At 53.7% G+C, this 23,506-nt stretch overlaps 1 protein-coding gene across 1 annotated transcript; it reads left to right on the top strand.

The window, feature by feature from the left end:
* Positions 1–3,712: 3,712 nt before the first annotated feature.
* SLC43A3 (solute carrier family 43 member 3) lies at positions 3,713–22,975 on the top strand. Its single transcript, XM_070804282.1, has 13 exons — positions 3,713–3,776; positions 4,432–4,811; positions 5,249–5,378; positions 7,852–7,898; positions 10,957–11,033; positions 11,256–11,348; positions 12,019–12,158; positions 13,628–13,725; positions 14,760–14,927; positions 15,148–15,267; positions 20,281–20,467; positions 21,387–21,510; positions 22,001–22,975. The coding sequence occupies exons 2-13, from the start codon at positions 4,628–4,630 to the stop codon at positions 22,100–22,102; spliced, it is 1,470 nt and encodes a 489-aa protein (XP_070660383.1). The 5' UTR covers positions 3,713–3,776; positions 4,432–4,627; the 3' UTR covers positions 22,103–22,975.
* The last annotated feature ends 531 nt before the right edge of the window (positions 22,976–23,506 follow it).

Below are 23,506 nucleotides of genomic sequence, written 5' to 3'. Positions count from 1 at the left end.
TAGGGGATCAGGCAAGAATCTCCGCTTCTTGAAGTTATTCCTAGATAAGATGCTAATTATCTAGGGCCAGTATCCTGTTTCTTCCGTTCTTAATCCCCTCTGAGAGCACCGTCTGGTTGCCTGCAGGTGCTGCAAGGAAATGACAACCCCCTCCAGCATTCTTGCCTGGAGCATCTACAGTCCAATAGATTGGGAAGGGGAGAGGGGTGCCTAGTGGGCTACAGTCCATAGGCTGGAAAAGAATCGGGCACGACAACACATTAGACAGCATATTAAAAAGCAGAGACATTACTTTGTGAACAAAAGCCTGTCTGGTCAGTCAGTTCAGCCGCTCAGTTTTGTCAGACTCTTCGTGACCTCATGGACCGCAGCACACCAAGTCTCCCTGTCCATCACCAACTCCCAGAGTTTACTCAAACTTACATCCATTGAGTCAATGATGTTGTCCAACCATCTCATCTTCTGTCGTCCTCTTCTCCTCCAGCCTTCAATCTTTCCCAGCATCAGGGTCTTTTCCAGTGAGTCGGTTTTTGAATCAGGTAGCCAAAGTATTGGAGTTTCAGCTTCAACATCAGATTTTCCAGTGAATATTTAGGACTGATTTCCTTTAAGATGGACTGGTTGGATCTCCTTGCAGTCCAAGGGACTCTCAAGAGTCTTCTCCAACACCACAGTTCACAAGCATCAATTCTCCGGCGCTCAGCTTTCTTTATAGTCCAACTTTCACATCCATACAAGACTACTGGGAAAACCATAGCCTCAACTAGACAGACCTTTGTTGGCAAAGTAATGTCTCTGTTTTTTAATATGCTGTCTAGGCTGGTCATAACTTTTCTTCCAAGGGGCAAGCATCTTTTAATTTCATGGCTGCAATCACTATCTGCAGTGATTTTGGAGCCCCCAAAAATAGTCTGTCACTGTTTCCACTGTTTCCCCATCTATTTGCCATGAAGTCATTGGACCAGATGCCATGATCTTAGTTTTCTGAATGTTGAGTCTTTTTCACTCTCTTCTTTCACTTTCATCAAGAGGCTTTTTAGTTCCTCTTCACTTTCTGCCATAAGGGTGGTGTCATCTGCATATCTGAGGTTACTGATATTTCTCCTGGCAATCTTGATTCCAGCTTGTGCTTCTTCCAGTCCAGCATTTCTCATGATGTACTCTGCATAAAAGATAAATAAGCAGGGTGACAATATACAGCCTTGACGTACTCCTTTTCCTATTTGGAACCAGTCTGTTGTTTAATGTCCAGTTCTAACTGGTGCTTCCTGACTCGCATACAGATTTTTCAAGAGGCAGGTAAGGTGGTCTGGTATTCCCATCTTTTTAAGAATTTTCCACAGTTTGCTGTGATCCACACAGTTAAGGCTTTGGCGTAGTCAATAAAGCAGAAGTAGATGTTTTTCTGGAACTCTCTTGGATTTTCGATGAATATTGGATGGATTCGATGAATATTCGATGAATAGTGGATGTTGGCAATTTGATCTCTGGCTCCTCTGCCTTTTCTAAAACCAGCTTGAACATCTGGAAGTTCACAGTTCACATACTGTTGAAGCCTGGCTTGGAGAATTTTGAGCATTACTTTGCTAGCGTGTGAAATGAGTGCAATTGTGCGGTAGTTTGAGCATTCTTTGGCATTGTCTTTCTTTGGGATTGGAATGAAAACTGACCTTTTCCAGTCCTGTGGCCACTGCTGAGTTTTCCAAATTTGCTGGCATATTGAGTGCAGCACTTTCACAGCATCATCTTTCAGGATTTGAAATAGTTCAACTGGAATTCCATCACCTCCACTAGCTTTGTTCATAGTCATGCTTTCTAAGGCCCACTTGACTTCACATTCCAGGATGTCTGGCTCTAGGTCAGTGATCACACCATCGTGATTATCTGGGTCGTGCTCAAAATTCTCCAAGCCAGGCTTCAACAATATGTGAACCGTGAACTTCCTGATGTTCAAGCTGGTTTTAGAAAAGGCAGAGGAACCAGAGATCAAATTGCCAACATCTGCTGGATCATGGAAAAAGCAAGAGGGTTCCAGAAAAACATCTATTTCTGCTTTCTTGACTATGCCAAAGCCTTTGACTGTGTGCATCATAATAAACTGTGGAAAATTCTGAAAGAGATGGGAATACCAGACCACCTAATCTGCCTCTTGAGAAACCTATATGCAGGTCAGGAAGCACCAGTTAGAACTGGACATGGAACAACAGACTGGTTCCAAACAGGAAAAGGAGTATGTCAAGGCTGTATATTGTCACCCTGTTTATTTAACTTATATGCAGAGTACATCATGAGAAACGCTGGACTAGTAGAAACACAAGCTGGAATCAAGATTGCTGGGAGAAATATCGATCACCTCAGATATGCAGATGACACCACCCTTATGGCAGAAAGTGAAGAGGAACTAAAAAGCCTCTTGATGAAGCTGAAAGTGGAGAGTGAAAAAGTTGGTTTAAAGCTCAACATTCATCATGGCATCCGGTCCCATCACTTCATGGTAAATAGATGGGGAAACAGTGGAAACAGTGTCAGACTTTATTTTTCTGGGCTCCAAAATCACTGCAGATGGTGACTGCAGCCATGAAATTAAAAGACGCTTACTACTTGGAAGGAAAGTTATGACCAACCTAGATAGCATATTCAAAAGCAGAGACATTACTTTGCCAACAAAGGTGCGTCTAGTCAAGGCTATGGTTTTTCCTGTGGTCATGTATGGATGTGAGAGTTGGACTGTGAAGAAGGCTGAGCGCCGAAGAATTGATGCTTTTGAAGTGTGGTGTTGGAGAAGACTCTTGAGAGTCCCTTGGACTGCAAGGAGATCCAACCAGTCCATTCCAAAGGAGATCAGCCCTGGGATTTCTTTGGAAGGAATGATGCTAAAGCTGAAACTCCAGTACTTTGGCCACCTCATGCGAAGAGTTGACTCATTGGAAAAGACTCTGATGCTGGGAGGGATTGGGGGCAAGAGGAGAAGGGGACGACAGAGGATGAGATGGCTGGATGGCATCACTGACTCGATGGACATGAGTCTGAGTGAACTCCGGGAGATGGTGATGGACAGGGAGGCCTGGCGTGCTGCGATTCACGCGGTCGTATTGAGTCGGACACGACTGAGCGACTGATCTGATCTGATCTGCACTTTCTAGTTCTTGTTTGCGGTTCTCTGACTCCGCTGGGATTTGCTGACGGTGCGAGGAGCATGAACTCAGGAGAAAGGATCGAGCTGGTGGGCAAATGGGAAGAAATGTAACCTGTGCCCGCCAACGTGGTCCAAATGGAGCCCAAGGAAGCGGGTGTGTGTGTGTGTGTGTGTGTGTGTGTGTGTGTGTGTGTCCGTCTGTCTGTCTGCGGGTAAGCCCTCTGTGTGCTGTGAGTTTGTGATCTTTTTCCGTGGGGCGGGGTGGGGGGGGAGGTGCTGACCGTGTGCGCAACAGCATTAAAACTATGTCGGTCACGGCAGCTGGGAGGGAGAAAAAGGATCAGAAAGGAAAACAGACGCCGCCGGGGTCAGAAGAGGCCGGGAAGCGAAGGCCCCCGTGCGTGGTCAAAGAGGCCGCGAGATTGCTAAAGCCCAGGCAGAAGGAACTGATGGAAAGCGCGGGGCCCGCGGCATCTCCGCCCGCAACCCCCCCCCCACCCCCCCCGGGCTTCCGGGCGCGCGCGGAGGGCTGGAGAGGGGCGGGGAGGGGCGGAGGGAAGGGGCGGGGAGGGGCGGTGCGAATGCAAACCTGAAGGGCGCGCGGCGGCACGCCTGGGGACCTCGGCGAGCTGGCCGGCCGGTAGGGCGCGGGGCCGGTGGCCGGGGGCGCGGAGCTGGAGCCGGGGGCGCGGGGCCGGGCCGGGGGCGCGGGGCCGGTGGGGCGGCGCGCTCCGGGGCTGCGCAAACCACTGGGAACCCCTGTCCAGAGGGCGGCTGACCCTGTGCCGGGGGCCGGGGGCCGGGGGCCACGGGTCGCGGGCAGCGAGGTGGGGGCGGGGAGCGGGTCCCGGGTGCTTTTCCGGCGGATGGTGATGGGAAGAGGGGCGCAGTGGGGTGGGGTGGAGGTTTTGGGGGGTCCCAGATTTGGATCGCGGGGGATCTTGAGCGGGGTAGGGGGCTTGGGGGGATGTTTTTTCCATTGGTCCTGCCGGCGGCGTGACTCATCAGCCCACGTGACCTAGGGAAGCTGACAAGATTCCCGGAGCTTCTGTCAGTGAACTGGGAAGACCCACTTAACCAAGTTATTGGCAGGCTCAGGGAGGACTCTTGTGGGGTCCCCCAGCCTCTGTGCCTGGCCCAGAACTGCTTCTTCCTTAGCGACCGCGGCTCTGAAACTGGGGCTCAGCTCCAGCCTCCCCAGCTGTTGCCAGCTGTGGGATGAAGGTTTGTAACTGTGTCTAGCAGTTGGGCTCTGTCCCACAAAGAACCCCTGGTCTGCCCTATCTTGCCCACAGCACCCCGTGGACCGAGCAGCTTCCGCCTGACTTCACAGGATCCAGAGAAGCCCTGTGGATGACTGTTGAGCAAGCCTGAAACAGCCAGAAACCAGAGAGCCAACCAGACCCTAGGAATATCTCCAAGGGCTCGGACGCCAGGCCTGGGTAGCCCGGAGGCCAGCAGTGGGATCACGGCATCGGCTCCCCTGGCGTCATGCAGGGCCGCAGCCTGCCCTTCCGCGTGGCCACGCTGGTGACAGGGCTCCTGGAGTGCCTCGGCTTTGCGGGTGTCCTCTTTGGCTGGACATCTCTGGTGTTTGTCTTCAAAAAGCAGCATTACTTTGAGGAGCTGTGTGAACTGGATGCTGGGTCGCTGGGGAATGCCACCGGGCTGGATGGTAAGGGAGCAGGACCGTCTCTGAATCTGGTTCCCAGGTGGTGGGAAGAAGGGCTAGACAGGACTCCGGGCCCGCCCCCCCCAGCCCCCCGCCCAAAGCCAGGCTTTCTATGGTGAGAAAAAGGGGGCATCAGCCTCCCCCACCCTCAACCTGGACCTAAGAGGTGCCTGGGGAGGGAGGTGCCCGCTCCCAAGGGCTGATTAGCGGCCATCACGGCTTAGCTGTGAAAGGGGTAACTTTCCCCTCGGCAGGCTGTCCCAGATGGAGGAGGCTGCCCTGGACTGGGAACAGGCTGGGTGCCTGCCTGCCAGGAAGGCTGGGACTGGTGGGGGGTGGCCCGTCTCTCCTCCAGAGTGCAGGGCCCGCCAGGAAGGCTGGGACGGGTGGGGGGTGGCCCGTCTGCCTGGACTCCTGAGACGGGCCCGTCTCTCCTCCAGAGTGCAGGGCCCGGGACGAGCGGTTCTCACTCATCTTCACCCTGGCCTCCTTCACGATCAACTTCATGACCTTCCCCACGGGCTACATCTTCGACCGTTTCAAGACCACCGTGGCCCGCCTCATCGCCATGTAGGTCCCAGGGGCACCGGGCCAGGGCTGGGCAAGGGGACTTTGGGCAGAGGCGTTGTTTGCAGGAAGCCGCAGGCCAGGCAGCTGGGCACCTTTGCTCCAGCAGTGCTGCTAGGAATACACCTGGGTGTTGACACCCTGTCTCGGCTTTCCCTGTTCCCTTAGCCCCTTCTTCCCTTTTTCCCCCCGCTTCTCTGTTGCATGTGACACTGGGCTGTTGGTCGTGCTGAACTGGGCAGAAGGCCAGGCCTGCTTCCTGTAGGGGGTGCTGGCCTGGGGCAGGGCTTGTGAAATCAGCAAAGCCTAGAGTTGCCACTGACACCCATGAGACTGGAGCTCCCACTGCAGGGGCGCAGGTTTGATCCCTTGGCGGGGAACCGAGATCCCGAGTGGCGTGGCCACAGAGAAAAACTGAACTGTCTCTGCCTTGGTGCAGGGGACCCCATGTCTTCATCACACCCAAGTGGCTCCTCGCCACCCTCCTCCTGGCCTCCCCCCAACCCTGTCACTTCCCAGAAGTTAGGCAGGACGGTGCCCCGGGGTGTCTTTGGTGGTGGGGACTTGAGGTTCCCTCCCGTGGGGGTGCCCAGGCCAAGTAGTCGAGGAGAAGGAGGGCCACGCTGGCTCACAGGGATGCCGCTGAGCTGGCCAGCTTCTGTGATAAGCGGCGGCCTGGTGGGCGTGATTAGGACCCAGCGCGGTGTCTCCCTGGAGGTCTGGGGCGTTCAGCTGTTCGAGGGACTGGAGGGCGGCCGGGCCAGGCCGTGGCGGGACGGTGCAGCAGGTCCTCGGCTTTCTGAGCCCTTGGGTGACCGTCGCTGTCGTTCTTGGGCTCCAGTCTCCTGTCTCCTCCTCTTTCCTGTCCTGCCTTTGCCCTTTCCCTCTTCTCTGGCCTTGAGTATGTAAAGCAAAACCCAGTCTTCCCACCTGTGTTTGCTCCTCCACTTTTACACAGAACATGTCACTTCTGAGATACTTCTGGTCACCAGATGTGTCAGAAGTGAAGTGGCAAGCCATTCTCTGGCACCAGCTGGGTGTCTTAGGTGTGTGCCAAGTGCTCAGTTGTGTCCGACTCTCTGCGATGCCCGTGGACTGGAGCCCGCCAGGCTCCTCCGTCCATGGGATTTCCCAGACAAGGATACTGGAGCGGTTGCCATGTCCTCCTCCAGGGGATCTTCCCAAGCCAGGGATCGAACCCACGTCTCTTCTGTCTCCTGCATTGCACATGGATTCTTTATCCGCTGAGCAATCTGGGAAGCCCTTGGGGGTCTTATAATTTAATTCAATCCTGACACTCTCTCTGGAGGCCCTACAGCAGACCCCACAGGTTAAGGGCTCGGTCCCACCAGACCGCGCCTGCCCCTCTAAGATGCCAATTGCAATGGTAGGTCCCCAGGTTCCCCACAACGTCTGTCTGAGTCAGCTACAACTCTTGAGATGCCCCTGACCTCCTCCTTGGATTCAGTTCTTTGCGAAAGGGCTCGCTGAACGCAGGGAGATGCATTGACCAGTTTCTGAAACGGCATGATAAAGGATACAGATAAACAGCCACTTGAAGAGACACAAGGCCAGGTGGGTGGTGGTTCCGAGCCCAAGAACTTTTGCGTCCCTGTGGGCTTGTGGTGCAGCAGCCTCCTGGTCCGTGGAGGTGTTTGCCAACCTGGGAGCTCTCCAAACTCCACACTTAGGGGATTTTATGGAGGCTTCCTCACATAGGCACAATCCATTATTGAGTCCACTTCCAGCCGTCTCCCCTCTCTGTAGAGAAGTGGACACAGGGGTGGAAATTCCAGGCATCTCATTGTGGCTTTTCCACCCCTCCACAGTTATTTCATCAGAACAGTAGAACAAAAGACGCTCGTAGTGTCTTCTCTGCAGGAACTTATACAATTATTAGAACCCCTGTGTCAAGGCCTGGGGACAAGGACCAAATATGTAGTTCTTGTCATAAATCAGAATATCACACATAAGCCCTGTTTTTATTACCCCCTGCCTTACAAGATGCCCAGACTTCTAAGAGATCTCAGTAACCTTGGGATCTTGGTCGTGAAATCATAGCATCCTAGAACTTTAAGCCTGGGGTCTGGATCAGTCCAGTCATTTCCTTTACAGAAACAAGCTTCTAAGAGAGAGTAGTACCTTGCCCAAGGTCACACAGCAAGAGCTGTTTGAACTCAAGGTTTTGTAGACCAGGCCCAGACGTCTTTCTTTAAGGGCTTGGCCTCTTGGGACTTCTGGGTTGGAGGACCTGGCTCCACACAGCCTTGCCCCGCCACACTTCTCTCTTTTTAAAGAAACGTTTGTTTGGATGCCTTGGGCCTGAGTTGCGGTGCGTGGGGTCTCGTTCCCTGACCAGGAGTTGAACCTGGGCCCCTGCGTTGGGAGCTCCGTGTCCTGGTCACCAGGTCGCAAGGGGAGTCCCCGGGTTTCTCTCTTCGTGACGACGTTCTCCGTCTCCCCTTCTGTGTTCCAGATTTCTCTACACCAGCGCCACGCTCACCATAGCCTTCACCTCTGCAGGTGAGTGCTGTGGGGAGGGACGTGACCTCGGGCACCTGGTGCATGGGGCAGGGGCAGAAGGGTCATGGAGACACCGGCCCCACAGCTACTCAGATCCACAGACTCCGAGCTGGAAAGGGCCCTTGAGGGCGCTATTGCTGGTCTTTAAAAACAGCTTAGTGAGAAGTGTGAATAATAAGGACAGGGGAGAAATTGCTTCAGAGAGGAAGAACTGATTCAAAAGATTGCATCCTTTTGTTATGTCTTAAAATGTCCTCTCTTTTTAAAAAATGAAATAATAGGGAATTCCCTGGCAGTCCGGTGTGCACTTCTGCTTGTATTCGTGATCCTCGGTTAGAGGACTAAGATTTCACAAGCTGTGCAGCACGGCCAAAGAAAGAGGAAAGAAAGGAAACGATAATATAAACGGTAGTTGTTGAAAATATCCTGACTTAGCAGGGTGCAAACCGACAACTCTATGGTAGTCAAAAAATTTTCCTCTTCAAATTTTACTGGTCTGCGTGCTGTGATGTGCTTAGTCGCTCAGTTGTGTCCGAATCTCTGTGACCCCATGGACTGTAACCCACCAGGCTCCTCTCTCCGTGGGATTCTCCAGGCAAGAACACTGGAGTGGGTAGCCTTTCCCTTCCTCCAGGGGATCTCCCCAACACAGGGATTGAACCCAGGTCTTTCGCATTGCAGGCAGATTCTTTCCCATCTGAGCCACCATTCAATGCCCAATCTGGTTTATTCCCAGCTTTCTTCATGGGGAATAAAGTGGGGAATGTGTAGAGGAGAAAACTGAGGTCAGAAACCCCCTTGCAAAGACTTAGAAAAGGCCCCAGAGCAAGTTAGTGGGGAGTGGGGCTGGGACCCTGGCTGTGCTCTTTGCTAGCAGCTTCTCATTATAGAGGCCAGCAGATGCCTTTCGGTCTTCTCCCCGGAGTCAGGTCTTGGGGCTCAGTTTTGGGGCTTAGGAGGTAAGAGCACCTTGCTCTGCTGTGAGTGGCGGCCGCCCGACGCTGGTGGTCTGCATTGGTGTTCAGTGAACACAGGCCAACTGAGGTTTCTGTCTGAACAGACCTCAGGAGGTAGCCTGGCACCTCAGCCAGTTATTTAAAACCCACTCTGCTCATCAGCACGGCTTTGTCCCTAAAAGTCTGAACGTGACTTTCAAGTGGCTGAGTGTGGAGGTAATGGCTGGCTACGTTTTGACTCCCATCTGTGAATCACTGGAGCCACAATTTGCCCTTCCCCCAGAAAATGGGGCTTTTTGATTTTGGAAAAAGTGTTGAGACCACAGTGATGCTATTTTTGAAAGGAACCTCAGCCAACCTTCAGGGTGTTTGGGGAGGCACCTTTTCCAGAGACAGAAATTGAATGGTAAGGAGTGTGAATGCTCTAAAATGAGCAAGTTCACCGTGTGTCTCCAGGTAGGGAACAGTAGTTACTAGAATAATAGTTACTTTGGAGAATATTATTGGGAAGCACACGTATGCTATGTTAAGGTTGAATCACTTGGTGGAAATGTTACGCTGTTTTTATTTCTCATTCAGGCCTCTGATTTCACTCAGGAAATCACATAGGGCTGGGGTAATTTTAAGACTGGCAAGAGCAGGAATCAGGCCTTGAACATTCTAAGTGCAACTGCATTCAGCTACAATTTATTAACACTGCTTTCATTGTACTTATTTTTATAGTTAGGGCTTCCCTAGTAGCTCAGACTGTAAAGCATATGCCAGCAATGCAGGAGACCTGGGTTCGATCCCTGGGTTGGGAAGATCCCCTGGAGAAGGAATGGCAACCCACTCCAGTACTCTAGCCTGGAGAATCCCATGGATAGAAGAGCCTGGCGGGCTACAGTCCATAGGGTCGAGAAGAGTTGGACACGACTGAGTGACCAACACACACGTGTTCACAACAAGCAACGCCAGTTAGTTTTCACTGACACTCGTAATATAAAGATTCCCTTTTTTTGGCCCCCTCGCTATTTCACTGTGGGATCTCAGTCCCCTACCCGGGGATCGAACCCTGGCCATGGCAATGAAAGTTGGCATCCTAACCACAAGGCCACCAGGCAACTCCACGTATAAAGTTTCCTTCAAAAATAATAGATTCCTTTTGGATAGTGAGTCACATTAAAAAATTCTTTTTTTTAGCAAATAAGAGAGGCACGGCCTATGGCCCAGATCATGAAGGTGGACAGAAGGCAGTGACCTGAAACGGCACTGGCAGTGCAGGAGACATGGGTTCGATCCCTGAGTCAGGAAGATGCCCTGGAGGAGGAAGGGGCAGCCCGCTGCAGGGTGCTTGCCTGGGAAAGCCCGTGGGCAGAGGAGCCTGGCGGGGCGCAGTCTGTGGGGCTGCACAGCGTCGGACGCGACTGAGCGGCTGCACCAGCCCCAGCCTCTGGTGCTGTTCTTCCTCAGCCCTGCTCTTCTTGCCCAACAGCTGCCAGAGCCACTGGAGTGATTTTTTTTTTTGCATGTCAGTCTTCTCAAGGGCAAGAAATTCTTTTTATTCATCCTACATTTCTAACGCCAGGCAAACACCCACCACAGAAGAAATGCTCAAAGTCTAATGAACAGAGGAAATGCAGTTTCCGGGCATTTTCTCTCTCAGATCCCACAGCGCCCTAGGAAGGCAGAAGAGCAGGGACTGTTCCCATCTATCAGATGAGATGACTGAGTCGCACTTCAGAGTCCAGCTCAGTGCACTGAGTTAGAGGCTGGGTGTGTGGGCTCAGTCCAGGCTCCTCTCCCCTGCAGTGTCAAGATGAAAAGGATTGCATGCGATTTAGTGAAGGAAGTGGGCAGTGGGTCGAGTCCTGCCTCTCTCGGTAGACATTCAGCCTGCCGAGGACCAAGGGTCATCTTTGACGGGGAGGAGGGTCCCTTTGCAGGAGCATGTGAGGGAGCCTTGACAGTCCCCTGAGACACTTGGAGGGTGCTGGAAGGGCTGCCCAGAATCGGGGCCCTGAGCGAAGGCTTGTGGGGAGCAGAGGGGAGCCCCAGAGTGCGGGACTCCGTGTTTGGGTTGCTGGGTGGCATCACCCCGCCTCTGTCTCGGATGCTTGCAGACTCAGCTGTGCTGCTCTTCCTGGCCATGCCCATGCTCGCCGTGGGGGGCATCCTGTTCCTGATCACCAACCTGCAGGTGTGAGCCCGCCCTGGCCGAGGGCACCTGGCAGGACCTTGGGGTGGGCGGGGGAGGCGCAAGCCCTGCTGCTTTGGCGGCCTCTGATGGCGTGGGCTCCAGCCGGAGTGGCAGCTCCTGGGGTGGAGGGGGGGTCTGTGTATGAGGGCCTGACGCTTGCTGGGTGCATGGGAAGTGTTTCACGGGCGAGTGAATGACTCGGGCTGGTCCTGTGTTCTCCAGATCGGGAACCTGTTTGGCAAACACCGCTCGACCATCATCACCATGTACAACGGAGCATTTGACTCCTCCTCGGCAGTCTTTCTCATCATCAAGGTAGAGGGTGGCAATCGCCTGTGTCCCCTGCCGCTGGCTGGGCCTTGGGGTGGGCCCCAGACATCCATAATCAGCTTCTAGCGTAGAAGGCAAGAGCCTGGACCAAGACGTATTCTTAGAAATAAGTTTCGCCCCGGATTCTTACCTGGACTTTTTGTACAATGCAGTTTATGACAAGATAAACCTTGGCACCTGCACCGTGTTTAAGTGTGAGTTCAGTAGCATTGAGCTCATTCATGCTGTTGTACGACCACCACCAGCACCCATCTCTGGGACGCTTCTCAACCCCGTGAAGCTGAAACTGTCCATCAAGCAATAACTCCCCACGCCCCATCCACCTCCCGCTGGACCCTGACCACCACTGTTACAATTTCTATTTCTGTGATTTTGGCTACTGCAGGTACCTCTGAAGTAGAATCACATCCTATTTTTTTTCTTTCTGTGACTGTATTATTTCATGTAGCATCATGTCCTCAAAGTTCACAGTTTGTTTTAGCAGGTGTCAGAGTTCCCTTCCTGTTAAGATTGACGCCTGTTCCGTCGCGCGTGCCACAGTTGTTATCTGTTCATCCTTGAAGGGACGTTGGTTTGCATCCACCTTTCAGGTGTCGTGAGTAATGCTGGTGTGAACGTGACTGTCACGCTGACCTTTCCCCTCTTGTTTCTGCAGCTCCTTTATGAACAGGGCGTCACCATCAAGGCCTCCTTCCTTTTCATCTCTGTCTGCAGTGCCTGGCATGTCGGGCGCACTCTCCTCCTGATGCCCCGGGGGCACATCCCCTACCCGCTGCCCGCCAACTACCGCTACGGGTAAGGACTGTGAGCTGGGGACGGTGTGGCCAGAGTCCCTCCTCTGACCTGGAGTGGGAAGAGGGTTTGGGACGGATGTGGTTACAGTAGGGCAGAGGAAACCTGTCTCTGGAGAGGAGGACTAGACCAAGGACTAGACCAAGTAGCAGTTAGCTACTGCTGCGTAATGAACGATCCCAAAACTTAAGGGCTTAAAACCTTAGGCATTTATTATCTTCCTAAGTCTAGTGGTAGCTGGCTAGTTCTACTGATCAGGGGGGGCTACTTAGATGCTCTTGACAGACTTCTCATGCCTGCGATCGTCTGGAGGGCTAGCCGGGGGCCGGCTGGCCTAATGGCCTTACTCACAGGGGATTTGTCTGCTTATCTGGGGTGGCGAGGATATCTGGGTCACGTGGCTTGCATTCTCCAGCAGGCTGGCTGGCGCTTCTTCACTTCTTGGTTTCAGGGTTCCAAGAGCATGCAGCAACATGCAAGTTTTCTTCAGGTTTAAGGCTGGATTGGCACACCACTTATTTATTTTTAATAAATTTATGTATTATTGTTTGTTTTTGGCCGTGCTGGGTCTTTGTTGCTGCATGGGCTCTTCTCTGGTCGTGGAGAGCGGGCTTCTTACTGCTGTGGCTTCTGTTGTTGCGGGGCACAAAGTCTCGGGCACACAGGCTTCAGAAACTGCCGCCCGAGGGCTCAGAGCTGTGGCTCCCGGGCTCCATAGTCGTGGCACACGGGCTTAGTTGCTCCATGGCACATGGATCCTCCTGGATCAGGGGTTGAACCCGTGGCTCCTGCACCGTCAGGTGGATTCTCCACCGCTGAGCCCCCAGGGAGGCCCGGTGCGTCACTTTTGATGGGTCGTCCTGGTTGAAGCCGCTCACGAGGCCAGCCCAGATTCAGGGTTTGGGGAAACAGAGCTGCCAAGTTCCTTTGCAAAGCGTAGAGAAGAAAGCAGATGAAGAAACGGGACCATCTCTGCATCTGCTCAGTACGAGCAGTGGCGCCAGGGGCATTTGCTGGCGGGTCACTTACTCTCTGGCAGCCTGGCATGTGCTCTGGTTTCATTTCATGGTAGTACTCGGCTGCGTATCTGTATCTCCATCTTCCAGATCAGAACAGTGAGGCTCGGAAGAGTTAGGTCTGAGCCACGTTGCCACAGCCAGGAAGAGGCAGGACTGGGATTGGAACCCACGTCTGTTCTACGCTTCCCATCCTTCTGTTGCTCCCGTATGTGGCTGCAGATTAGAATTGCTGGGATTAACTGGAGATGTTTCTGAAAAAGATAACGGGAGCCTACCTTCCATGCCCAGACCTTCTGACTCCGCTGGTCTGGGCCTGGATGCCAGCGCTGGGGCTGTGAAAAGGTGATCCCAGTGTGCAGTGCCAGGGGCCATTTCCTTTCCCTGCATCCCGCAGGCGTGTCAGGCTCAGCTCCCAGTCCTTGGCTTGGGCTGATAGAGCTTCTGTTTCCACAGTCTCTGCTCCAGGGACAGCCCCCCAGAGGAAGACAAGAAGGAAGCTGGGTCCGAAAAGCTGGAGCTGCAGTCAAAGGAGTTCCCTTCCCCGAAGAAAGGTGAAGCCTGCTGGTTAACTCATTTCCCCCCAAAGAACCTGGCCTTCCCCTGCGGCCAGCGTGGTTTGTCACCTCCAGAGCTTTGCCAGGGACTCAGGGCCAGAGAAGGTCAGGTGGCGAAGAGACCTGTAGGATCTTTCCAACTCCCTCAGCCTACCGAGCGTCCAAGAGGGCAACCGGTTTCACTTCATCTCTCCTTTCCGTCCCCAGCATGCCGTGGCCCTGCTCCCCAGAGCTCAGGCTCCACCCTTCGCCTTCCCTTGCCCGCCCGCTCCTAAGCGTGCCTTATCTGTCCAGTACTGCAGGTCCCGTGGGTCAGCCCTCTCTCACTGCCCCGTCTCCATCTTGCCTCGCCTTTCTGTCTGTTTTGGGTCCTGGGTTACAAACGTCCCAGAGCTCTGTCGGCTGAGGTAGAAACAAGAATAAGACCCTGGGAAGTTCACCGAATGAAGGGAGGAGTGCGCTTGCCAGGCCGCATCCAGGAGGAGCCGAAGCAGGATACCCCTGGGGACCCCAGGGTCAAATCCTCACCACTCTGCCCCTCGAGAAGAACGGTCCCATTGGGCAGCCTGGGGTGAGGCGCAGAGCACTCAGTCCACGGGCTCACCCGGACCGTGAAGATCAGGGCGGGGAAGGTTTCCGTGGGAGACTTGGAGGCTGGTGCTGAAAGAGGAGGAGGGGTTGTGGAGCCGCTGAAATCCTCGCTGTCCCCGCCATCCCGCACATCGCCTCTGACTTGCTCCTCTCCTTGCCTGTCTTTTCCTCATCCTGCCTGAGAACGACTGGGAAGGTTGGTAGTGCGAGAAGCATCCCAGTGTGAAGGGTCAGATAGTGGACAGCAGAGCATGGGAGAGCTGTGCCCCCACGGTGGTGGGGCTGGGATGTTGCGTGGAGGCGGGGGTGTTGCCCTCGGAGAGTCCGGGGGGGAAGAACGGGTGAGCTCAGAGCTCGGGCTCTCCCGGTAAGACCTGTGCACCCATTCCCCCCCCCAATTCAATAGTAGCTCTTACCCGAATTTTCTTCCCGCTCATCAGAGACCCCGGGACAGCAGCAGGCACCCGGCTCCTTCTGGAGCCACACCTTCTCTCCGCGCTTTGCCTGGCACGTGGTGTGGCTGTCCGTGATACAGCTGTGGCATTACCTCTTCATCGGCACCCTCAACTCCCTGCTCAACAACTTGGCCAGCAGGGACAGTGCGATAGGTAGGTGGGGGGTCGGGAGGCAGCCCCTCTGTGCATCGCCTCTGGGGACTTGGCACCTCACGTGGTGGGGCGCTGAGCTCAGCAGGGCTCTGTGCTCCGAGGGAGGTCTGAGCCCGGGGTGTGGGCTGGAGGGTCAGGCCGGGCAGGGGTGGGTGGGTGGCCTCCTCGGGAAGGCAGTCCTAAAGAGCTCTTGCTGCCCACCCCTCTCTGCCCTCTGCAGTCAGCACCTACACAAACGCCTTTGCCGTGACTCAGTTCTTCGGAGTGCTGTGTGCGCCCTGGAACGGCCTGCTCATGGACCGGCTCAAACACAAGTACCAGGAGGAAGCGAAGAGGACAGGTGAGCCCTGCGCTCCAGAGGGTGAGGGAGCCAGCGTGCGGGAGGCTTTTGTTTACATCCACGCCCATCGTCTTTTTCTTAAATCCTTTTCTACTTGAATCTGTTCACTCATCCTTCCATGACTCATTCACCCATCCATCATTCATCTATACATCATCCATCATCTGTCCTTTTATCCACCCATCACCCGTCCATCCATCACCCATCCATCCATCACTCATTCACCCATCCATCATTCATCTATACATCATCCATCATCTGTCCTTTTATCCATCCATTACCCATCCATCCATCACTCATTCATCCATCCATCATTCATCTATACATCATCCATCATCTGTCCTTTTATCCACCCATCACCCATTCATCCATCACTCATTCATCCATCCATCATTCTCCCATCACCCATCATCTCTCCTTTTATCCACTTATCACTCATTAGTCCAACACTCATGCATCCTTTACTCATCCATCCATCACCCATCCATCCTTCCATCATCCATCCATCCAAACATCATCTGTCCTTTTATCCACTTATCACTCATCCATCCATTGCTCATCTATCCTTTACTCACCCATCCATCCATCACCCATCCATCCATCACTCATCCATGCATCACTCATTCATCCATCACTCATCCATCCATCCATCATTCTCCCATCATCCATCATCTGTCCTTTTATCCACTTATCACTCATTAGTCCATCACTCATGCATCCTTTACTCATCCATCCATCACTCATCCATCCTTCCATCATTCACCCATCATCCATCATCTGTCCTTTTATCCACTTATCACTCATCCATCCATTGCTCATCTATCCTTTACTCACCCATCCATCCATCACCCATCCATCCATCACTCATCCATGCATCACTCATTCATCCATCACTCATCCATCCATCCATCATTCTCCCATCATCCATCATCTGTCCTTTTATCCACTTATCACTCATTAGTCCATCACTCATGCATCCTTTACTCATCCATCCATCACTCATCCATCCTTCCATCATTCACCCATCATCCATCATCTGTCCTTTTATCCACTTATCACTCATCCATCCATTGCTCATCCATCCTTTACTCACCCATCCATCCAAACATCATCTGTCCTTTTATCCACTCGTCACTCATCCACCCATCATTTATCCATCCTTCACTCATTCATCCTTCCATCATCCATCCATCATCCATCATCTGTCCTTTTATCCACTCATCACTCATCCACCCATCATTCATCCATCCTTCACTCATTCATCCTTCCATCATCCATCCTTCCATGCATCATCTGTCCTTTTGTCCATTCATCATGCATCCATCCATCCATCCATCCATCGACCATCCATCCATCATCCGTCTCTCCATACACCCAGTAGTCACTGAGTGCCAGTTACGTGCCAACCATAGTTCCAGATTTCGGTAACAGACCTGACAGTTACGTCCTTGTTCTCACGCTGTTCTAGTCTAGAGAGTAGAGAAATGCAAGTAGTCAAGCTTTGTGGCCCCTGAAATAAACCTGCAGGGAGCTGTGGCCACACAAAGCAGGGCACCTACACTGTGTCTTCCTGGAGGAAGCGGCCTCTGAGCTCCTAAAGGGAGAGTAAGAAGTGGCAAGATGAAGGCGAGGGCCTGGGATGTGGCCCAGGGGTGCAGCGGGGTCATTGTTCATGGTGGTGAAAGAATGAAACCTTGAGGAAGCTGAGGAGCCCCAGCAGGTGGTTCAGGCACAGGGCGTGTTGGGGCGGGGGCTGGGGAGAGGAGAGAAAGGGCAGGCGGCGTCCTGCCAGGGAGCTGGGGCCTGATCCTGGGACGAGAACAGATGGACAGGGCGGCCTGCTCGTTTTGTTGTTTCAGCCTCAAGCCGCACGGCCTGTGGGATCTGGGTTCCCCAACTAAGGGGTTGGACCCTGGCCACGGCAGTGAGCGCACTGAGTCCTAACCGCTGGACCCCAGGGACTGCCGGTACCCCTGGAGTTTCATCTCCCCCGCCCCGCTTCTCTGAGCCACTTCTAAAGCAAACCTCAGACGTCAGATCATTTTATTTGTAAACACTTCAGTATGTAGTGCCAACAAGTAAGGCCTCTTCTGTTTAAGTGAAGCATCACCGGGAGGAATATCATTATGACGCATGAGACAGCCTCCGATGATTTCTCAGTGTCATGTGTTCACTCACGTGGTCCAGTTCGGATTTCGCTAACGGTCTCATCTGAGTCTTTCTGTCAGCGGTTTGTTTGTTCAAATTCGGATCCATACAGGGCCACAGTGTAGTAAGTCTCTATCCCCCGCCCCCTTTTTCCGCTTCGTTCACTTACTGACGGGACTGGGTTACTTGTCCGGTCAGGTTTCCCACATTTTGCATTTGGCATCCTTTTCGTGTCATTTTTAAACGTTCTTTTGACTGGGCTCTGTCTGTAAACAGGCAGATCGGAGACTCAGTTTGGTATCTTTTGGCAAGAATAACTTGAGAGGTGGAGCCGTGGGCTTCCTCCGAGGTCTCATCTGCAGACCCTGGGTACCCGTTGCCTTGTTCTTATGATGTTAGGATTGATCCGTGCACTCAGACATTGTCAGTCTGATCCACCCGTTGTGAAAGGTTCTCATCAGCTGCAGGCCTTGCCGCTACTGATGCTTGATGCCTAGACCCGTTATTTTATTAGGGTTGCAAAACAGAGAATTTCTATGACTATCTTTTCCTTCTGCTTTTCATAGCTAAAACTTTCCCTGGAACGACAAACTTTATTAACTGTTTTGTTTACCCGGAAATAAATGCGTATTTTTTCCTCTGTTTGAGCCTGTCTGGTGGCTCACATGGTGAAGAATCTGCCTGCGGTGTTGGAGACCCAGATTCGATCCCTGGGTTGGGAAGATCCCCTGGAGAAAGGGCAGGGCAGCCCACTCCAGCATTCTTGCCTGGAGAATCTCATGGACAGAGGAGCCTGGCGGGCTAGTCCACCGGGTCGCAAAAGAGTCAGATACGAATGTGCAGTGGACACTTTTTCCTCCTCTTTACTAGTTTCAGAAAAGTGAGTTGGTATCCAAGCAACTTCCAGGGGTAACCGCTCACGGTTTCTCTTTTGAAATCTTATTTTCAGTATATCTGACGTGTTTCAGTCCGTCTCTGTGACGATCCTTCTTGAGGTTCAGACTCCCTCACCCTTGACCCCTGGGAGCGTGACCAGTCAAGCATCTGTGTCCTTTACAGAAAGTTACTTTTGGAGAGTGCTCGGGTCCCTTTCACTGGGTATGTTTCCTGGCCCAGACCCGAAACCACCCATGCCTTCAAATAGTCCTGGGTCCCTTTGAATGAGAAGTGGTGTTTAACAATGGCAGTCTGGATGCTGGGGTTTCTAATTCTCCTGGGCTCTCATGGCTTTTAGTCCTCAGAGGTAAAATATAGATAATTTTTTGGATGAAAAGAAAATAAATCATGAATATCTAATACTGATGTTTTAGTTCAAATTTTACTTGATTTTTGCATTTGTGTCTCTTTTCTTCTGAAAATCATGGTTCCTAAAATACTATACATTATACTATATATACATACTGTGTACTGTATATATACACACACACACACATATATATTCTATATATAGTTTTTTAAAAATATATTTTACGCATGACTGCTGGTTTAGCAAGGTCAGTACTGTTACTAATAACAGTGCCGGTGCCGACTGTTGGTGCGCCTTCCTTTCCCTCATTCTCATTCTGAAGGTACGTCCCCTAGGATCTGTCCGTCAAAATTATGGTATTTTAAGAGTCAGCAACTGGATACAAAAAGTTGCATTCGTTGGTTTCATCTCGTTGGATTTCTTTTTTTTTCTTTTTGGGGGGGAATGGCCTTGCTTGTTTTCTTCCTATTACTCTGATTTAATTTTTAAGGACATTTTTGTATCAAACGTTGACATTATTCCGAAGCCACAACTAGGAAATGGGAACCAGCCCACCGCATTTGTTTCCTCCTCGGTCCCCTGGCCTCCCTTCCTGCCCTTGTTTGGTAATTGCTTTTTTTTCCCCCTTAAAGACAGACTCGTTTGCATAAACAGCTTCCCTTTCTTAGGTAAAAGGCGGCAGCCAGGACCGCCCCTCGGCAGGACTCCATCCTTCCGTGACTGTTGTTTAGTCGCTCAGTCGTATCCGGTTCTTTGTGACCCCATGGACTGCAGCCCGCCAGGCTCTGTCCATGGGGTTTCCCAGGCAAGAGCACTAGAGTGTGTTGCCATTTCCTTCTCCAGGGGATCTTCCCGACCCAGGAATCGAACCTGCGTCTCTTGCGTTGGCAGGCAGCTTCTTTCCCCCTGAGCCCCCAGGCAGCCCTCTGCCTTCGTCTGCTGCCTCGTTCTGTTACCGTCTGCCACAGTCACTCGCCTCCTGCTGCTGGTTTGGACACCTCCGGTCTTTCGCGGGAACCCATGGTCCTGCCCGGAGTATCTGGCTGTAGGCTGTGATCATCTACGAGTGGCTGACGCTGGCCTGTGATTAAGATGAGTCGCTGGAGATGGAGGCATGGGTACATGTTTGAATGGTGTTTTGGTTTAGTTTAGTTCAGTGGCTCAGTCGTGTCCAGCTCTTTGTGACCCCATGAATCGCAGCACGCCAGGCCTCCCTGTCCATCACCAACTCCCGGAGTCTACCCAAACTCATGTCCACTGAGTCACTGATGCCATCCAACCATCTCATCCTCTGTCGTCCCCTTCTCCTGCCTTCAATCTTTCCCAGCATCAGGGTCTTTTCCAGTGAGTCAGTTCTTCTCATCAGGTGGCCAAAGTATTGGAGTTCCAGCTTCAGCATCAGTCCTTCCAATGAATAGTCAGGACTGATTTCCTTTAGGATGGACTGGTTGGATCTCTTTGCAGTTTAAGGGACTCTCAAGAGTCTTCTCCAAATGTTTAGGAAGTGAGTTATCCGCATGTACTGATGAATTGGAGATGGGGTGTATGGAGAGAAGGGGTCAGCGTGGCCCCCCGCCCCCTGGGCGTCCCTTCAGCCTCCTGTCTCCCTTTCGGTACAGGGGCCGTGGCCAAGGCCGCTGCCCTGCGCTCGGTGGTGCCTTCGCTGACCCTGACGTCCCTGCTGAGCCTGGGCTTTGCCGTCTGCGCCTCCATACCGGTGCTGCCCCTGCAATACGCCACCTTCATCCTGCAAGTGGTCAGCCGCTCCTTCCTGTACGGGTGCAACGCGGCCTTCCTCACGCTCGCGTACGTGGGCTTGATGTGCGCTCCCTGATGGGGGATTCCCCGGGACTGAGTGGGGTGTGCTGGGGGCGGAGAAGTCCGGGGAGGAGACCCAGATGCCGGGGGAGGCACGCTGGAGGCTGTGGGAGGGGCAGGGCCTTCACATCCATGTCCTGGGGGCGGAGAAGTCCGGGGAGGAGACCCAGGTGCCGGGGGAGGCGCCCTGGAGGCTGTGGGAGGGGCAGGGCCTTCACATCCATGTCCTGGGGGCGGAGAAGTCCGGGGAGGAGACCCAGATGCCGGGGAGGCGCGCTGGAGGCTGTGGGAGAGGCAGAGCCTTCACACCCACCAACGCCCTCCCTGTCTGCTCCCCTGCCTCTGTGATCTGCCTGGCGAGCTCCTGTTCGCCCTGCAACGCCCACTTCTGCTGTAGCCCTCCCAAGGAAGAGCAGAAAGAAAGCCTTTTCCTTCCTTGTGGCACTCTGCTTCTTTCTTCTTTTTTTTGGGTGAGGGGGATATTTTCTTGGCCCTGCCGCACTGCTTGTGAGATCTTAGTTCCCTGACCAGGGATCAAACCCACACCCCTTCCATGGGAAGTGCAGCGTCTTAACCCAGTAGACCAGCAGGGAAGTCATTATTCTTGCTGCTTCTGCTGGGGCATGCATCATTTAGTATATGGTGGATGTATCTGTGTCTTTTTCCTGAGACCTCCTGGGGCCCAGCCTGCGTCTGGGGCCCTGCTGTTTTCCCCGGGTCGAGCGCGGGGCCATCTCTGTGCTCCAGCAGAGGTGAAGGGGGGGCCCCGTGGGTGTGAGTAAGTGCTGGCTGGCTTAGACTAGGGGAATGGGAGCAGGGGGCTGACCAAGACCCACCAGAGCCAGGCCCTTCCGTGGAGCGAGGGTCCCCAGAGCCGCTGGAACCTCCTTTGCCCGCCCCCGTGCAGGTTCCCCTCGGAGCACTTCGGGAAGCTGTTTGGACTCGTGATGGCCCTGTCGGCCGTCGTGTCTTTGCTGCAGTTTCCCCTCTTCACCCTCATCAAAGGCCCCCTCCAGAATGACCCGTTATACGTGAGTACTGGGGGGCGGGGACCCTGGCCTTAGACTCAGATCGGGGCGACTTTGTCAGTCTCCAAGCCTGGCCGGGGTGGCCTGGGTGTGGTTCCCGCGGGAACGTTTCTGCACATGGCTACGTCCTGGGTCTTGCTTTTCCAACGGGAGTCCGTGGGAGAACCTATCGTGTGCCGGGGATCCCCGAAGCCAAAGGGTTAACGTGGATGGCCTCCCAGGTCATCGGGGACTCTGCAGACCTCAGTTTCTCCACCTGTGGAATGGGCACAGCTTTCCTCCTTGCCCTGCCCTTAGGCGGGTGGAACGAAAAGTCACCCGGAATCCATCCCATAGGGCACCGTCAGGTCTGAGTGGGATGCAGAGGAGAAACCCGGCGGGATTCTGGTCCCTGCATGATGGTGGACTTGGCCTCACTGCCCCCTCACCCTGCAGGCGGGATTCTGGTCCCTGCATGGTGGTGGACTTGGCCTCACTGCCCCTCACCCTCCAGGTGAACTTAATGCTGGTGCTACTGACTCTCCTGACATTCATCCACCCCTTCCTGGTGAACCGGGAGTGCCAGCGGAAGGAAAGCCCCCGTGAGGTCGCCTAGATCAGAAGCCCCCTCTTTGCTGCCCCGAGGATGTGTCATCTTCCTCCCCCTCGGAGAACCCCACATCCAGGAAGACTTGGCCACCCAGGCTGCTTATATTAAGTAACCATTTTTCTTTCCGTAAGACAAAAAGCCGTTTTCACCTGCCTGCCAAGACTGCTTATCTGCAAAATGGGAGCAAAGGCACAGAAAGGCTTTCAGTGTCAGAGGCAGGAACAGCTGGCCCTGGCGAATGCTTGGCCCGAGGCGGGTGATGGGATGGTGAACTGTGTCTCCTGCTTCTCCGGGTCTCTGTCCCTGAAGCCTGAGCCCGCCTGGACGCTGTGCACCATATACACTTCCCGGTGAAGGCTGAGGCTGTCCCGCTACTCAGCGTTCAGCAGTGGCACCCAGCTTGCCCCCAGCGGCCCAGAGGATGAGCCCGGGGGGAAAGAGAGGCAGGTGGGTTGGGGTGGGGGTCTCAGGTCTGCTGTTGATGCCAAGTGGCCTTGAGCAGACCCTTCTCCCCTCGGAGCGCCGGTTTCCCATTTGTGAAAGGAGAGGGGGTTTGGAGTCGGCCTTCCCTCCAGCATTCGTGTTCCACTGGATTGGCCCAAAAGTTCATTTGAGTTTTTTGTAAGATGTTATGGGGGGCGGGAGGAGGGGGCAGAGATAACCCGAACAAAGTTTTGGGCCAGTAGAAGTTTTTCAGAACAGTGTCAGCCTGCCCACCCTCAGAGCCATGAGAACCACCTGGCTTGCTGGACCCAGGGGTCTCTGATGAAGCCTTTCAGGGAGGTTTTCTTCAAGAAGGGAGATGATTGGTTTTTATAACATTGAGTTATGTCCTAAATCATTTCATTAGAAGAAATAAAGCTTTTCTGTCTAAGACAACTGCTGCTCCCAGGCTTTGGGGCCGTGGTGGTGTGTGTGCATGCCTGTGTGTTCCAGCCCAGACCTGGCCCGGGGGCGTGGACGTGGGCAGTGTGGAGGTGGCTGGCCACAGCCCCAGGCATGGCAGCTGGACCCAGGGTGGGGCAGGAGCCTCAGACTGGGGTCCGGCCACCTGGTCCCAAGGCCTGGGCTGGGGGGCCCCCAGGAATGCCCTGCCTCGCCCGCTCTTGCTGTCCACCCTGCCCCCACCCTGCTGTAACATGCGCCTGCCCCCACCCCCCAGCTGGACTCAGAAGGTCTGACCCTTGCAGCAGCTGGGCAGGCCCCTGAGGTCCTTAACTGCTGGCTGCGGTGAGTCCTTTCCACCCCGGAGGTGCCTGCGAGAACTGAAGGTGGTCTCCACTGTCTGGTGTGTGCTGGGCACCCTGGAGCATTCGTTGGTGAGGGGCGGGCTGGGCGAGATGGGAGAAAGTCTGCAACAGGCCGGGGTTTGACTCCTCTTCTCCAGGAGAGGACTGAGGACTGACTCCT

This window comes from Bos indicus, chromosome 15, assembly GCF_029378745.1.
Source record: "Bos indicus isolate NIAB-ARS_2022 breed Sahiwal x Tharparkar chromosome 15, NIAB-ARS_B.indTharparkar_mat_pri_1.0, whole genome shotgun sequence".
NCBI lineage: Eukaryota > Metazoa > Chordata > Mammalia > Artiodactyla > Bovidae > Bos > Bos indicus.
The sequence above is the reverse complement of the archived record's forward strand: the minus strand, read 5'-3'. Positions and strand labels throughout refer to the sequence as shown.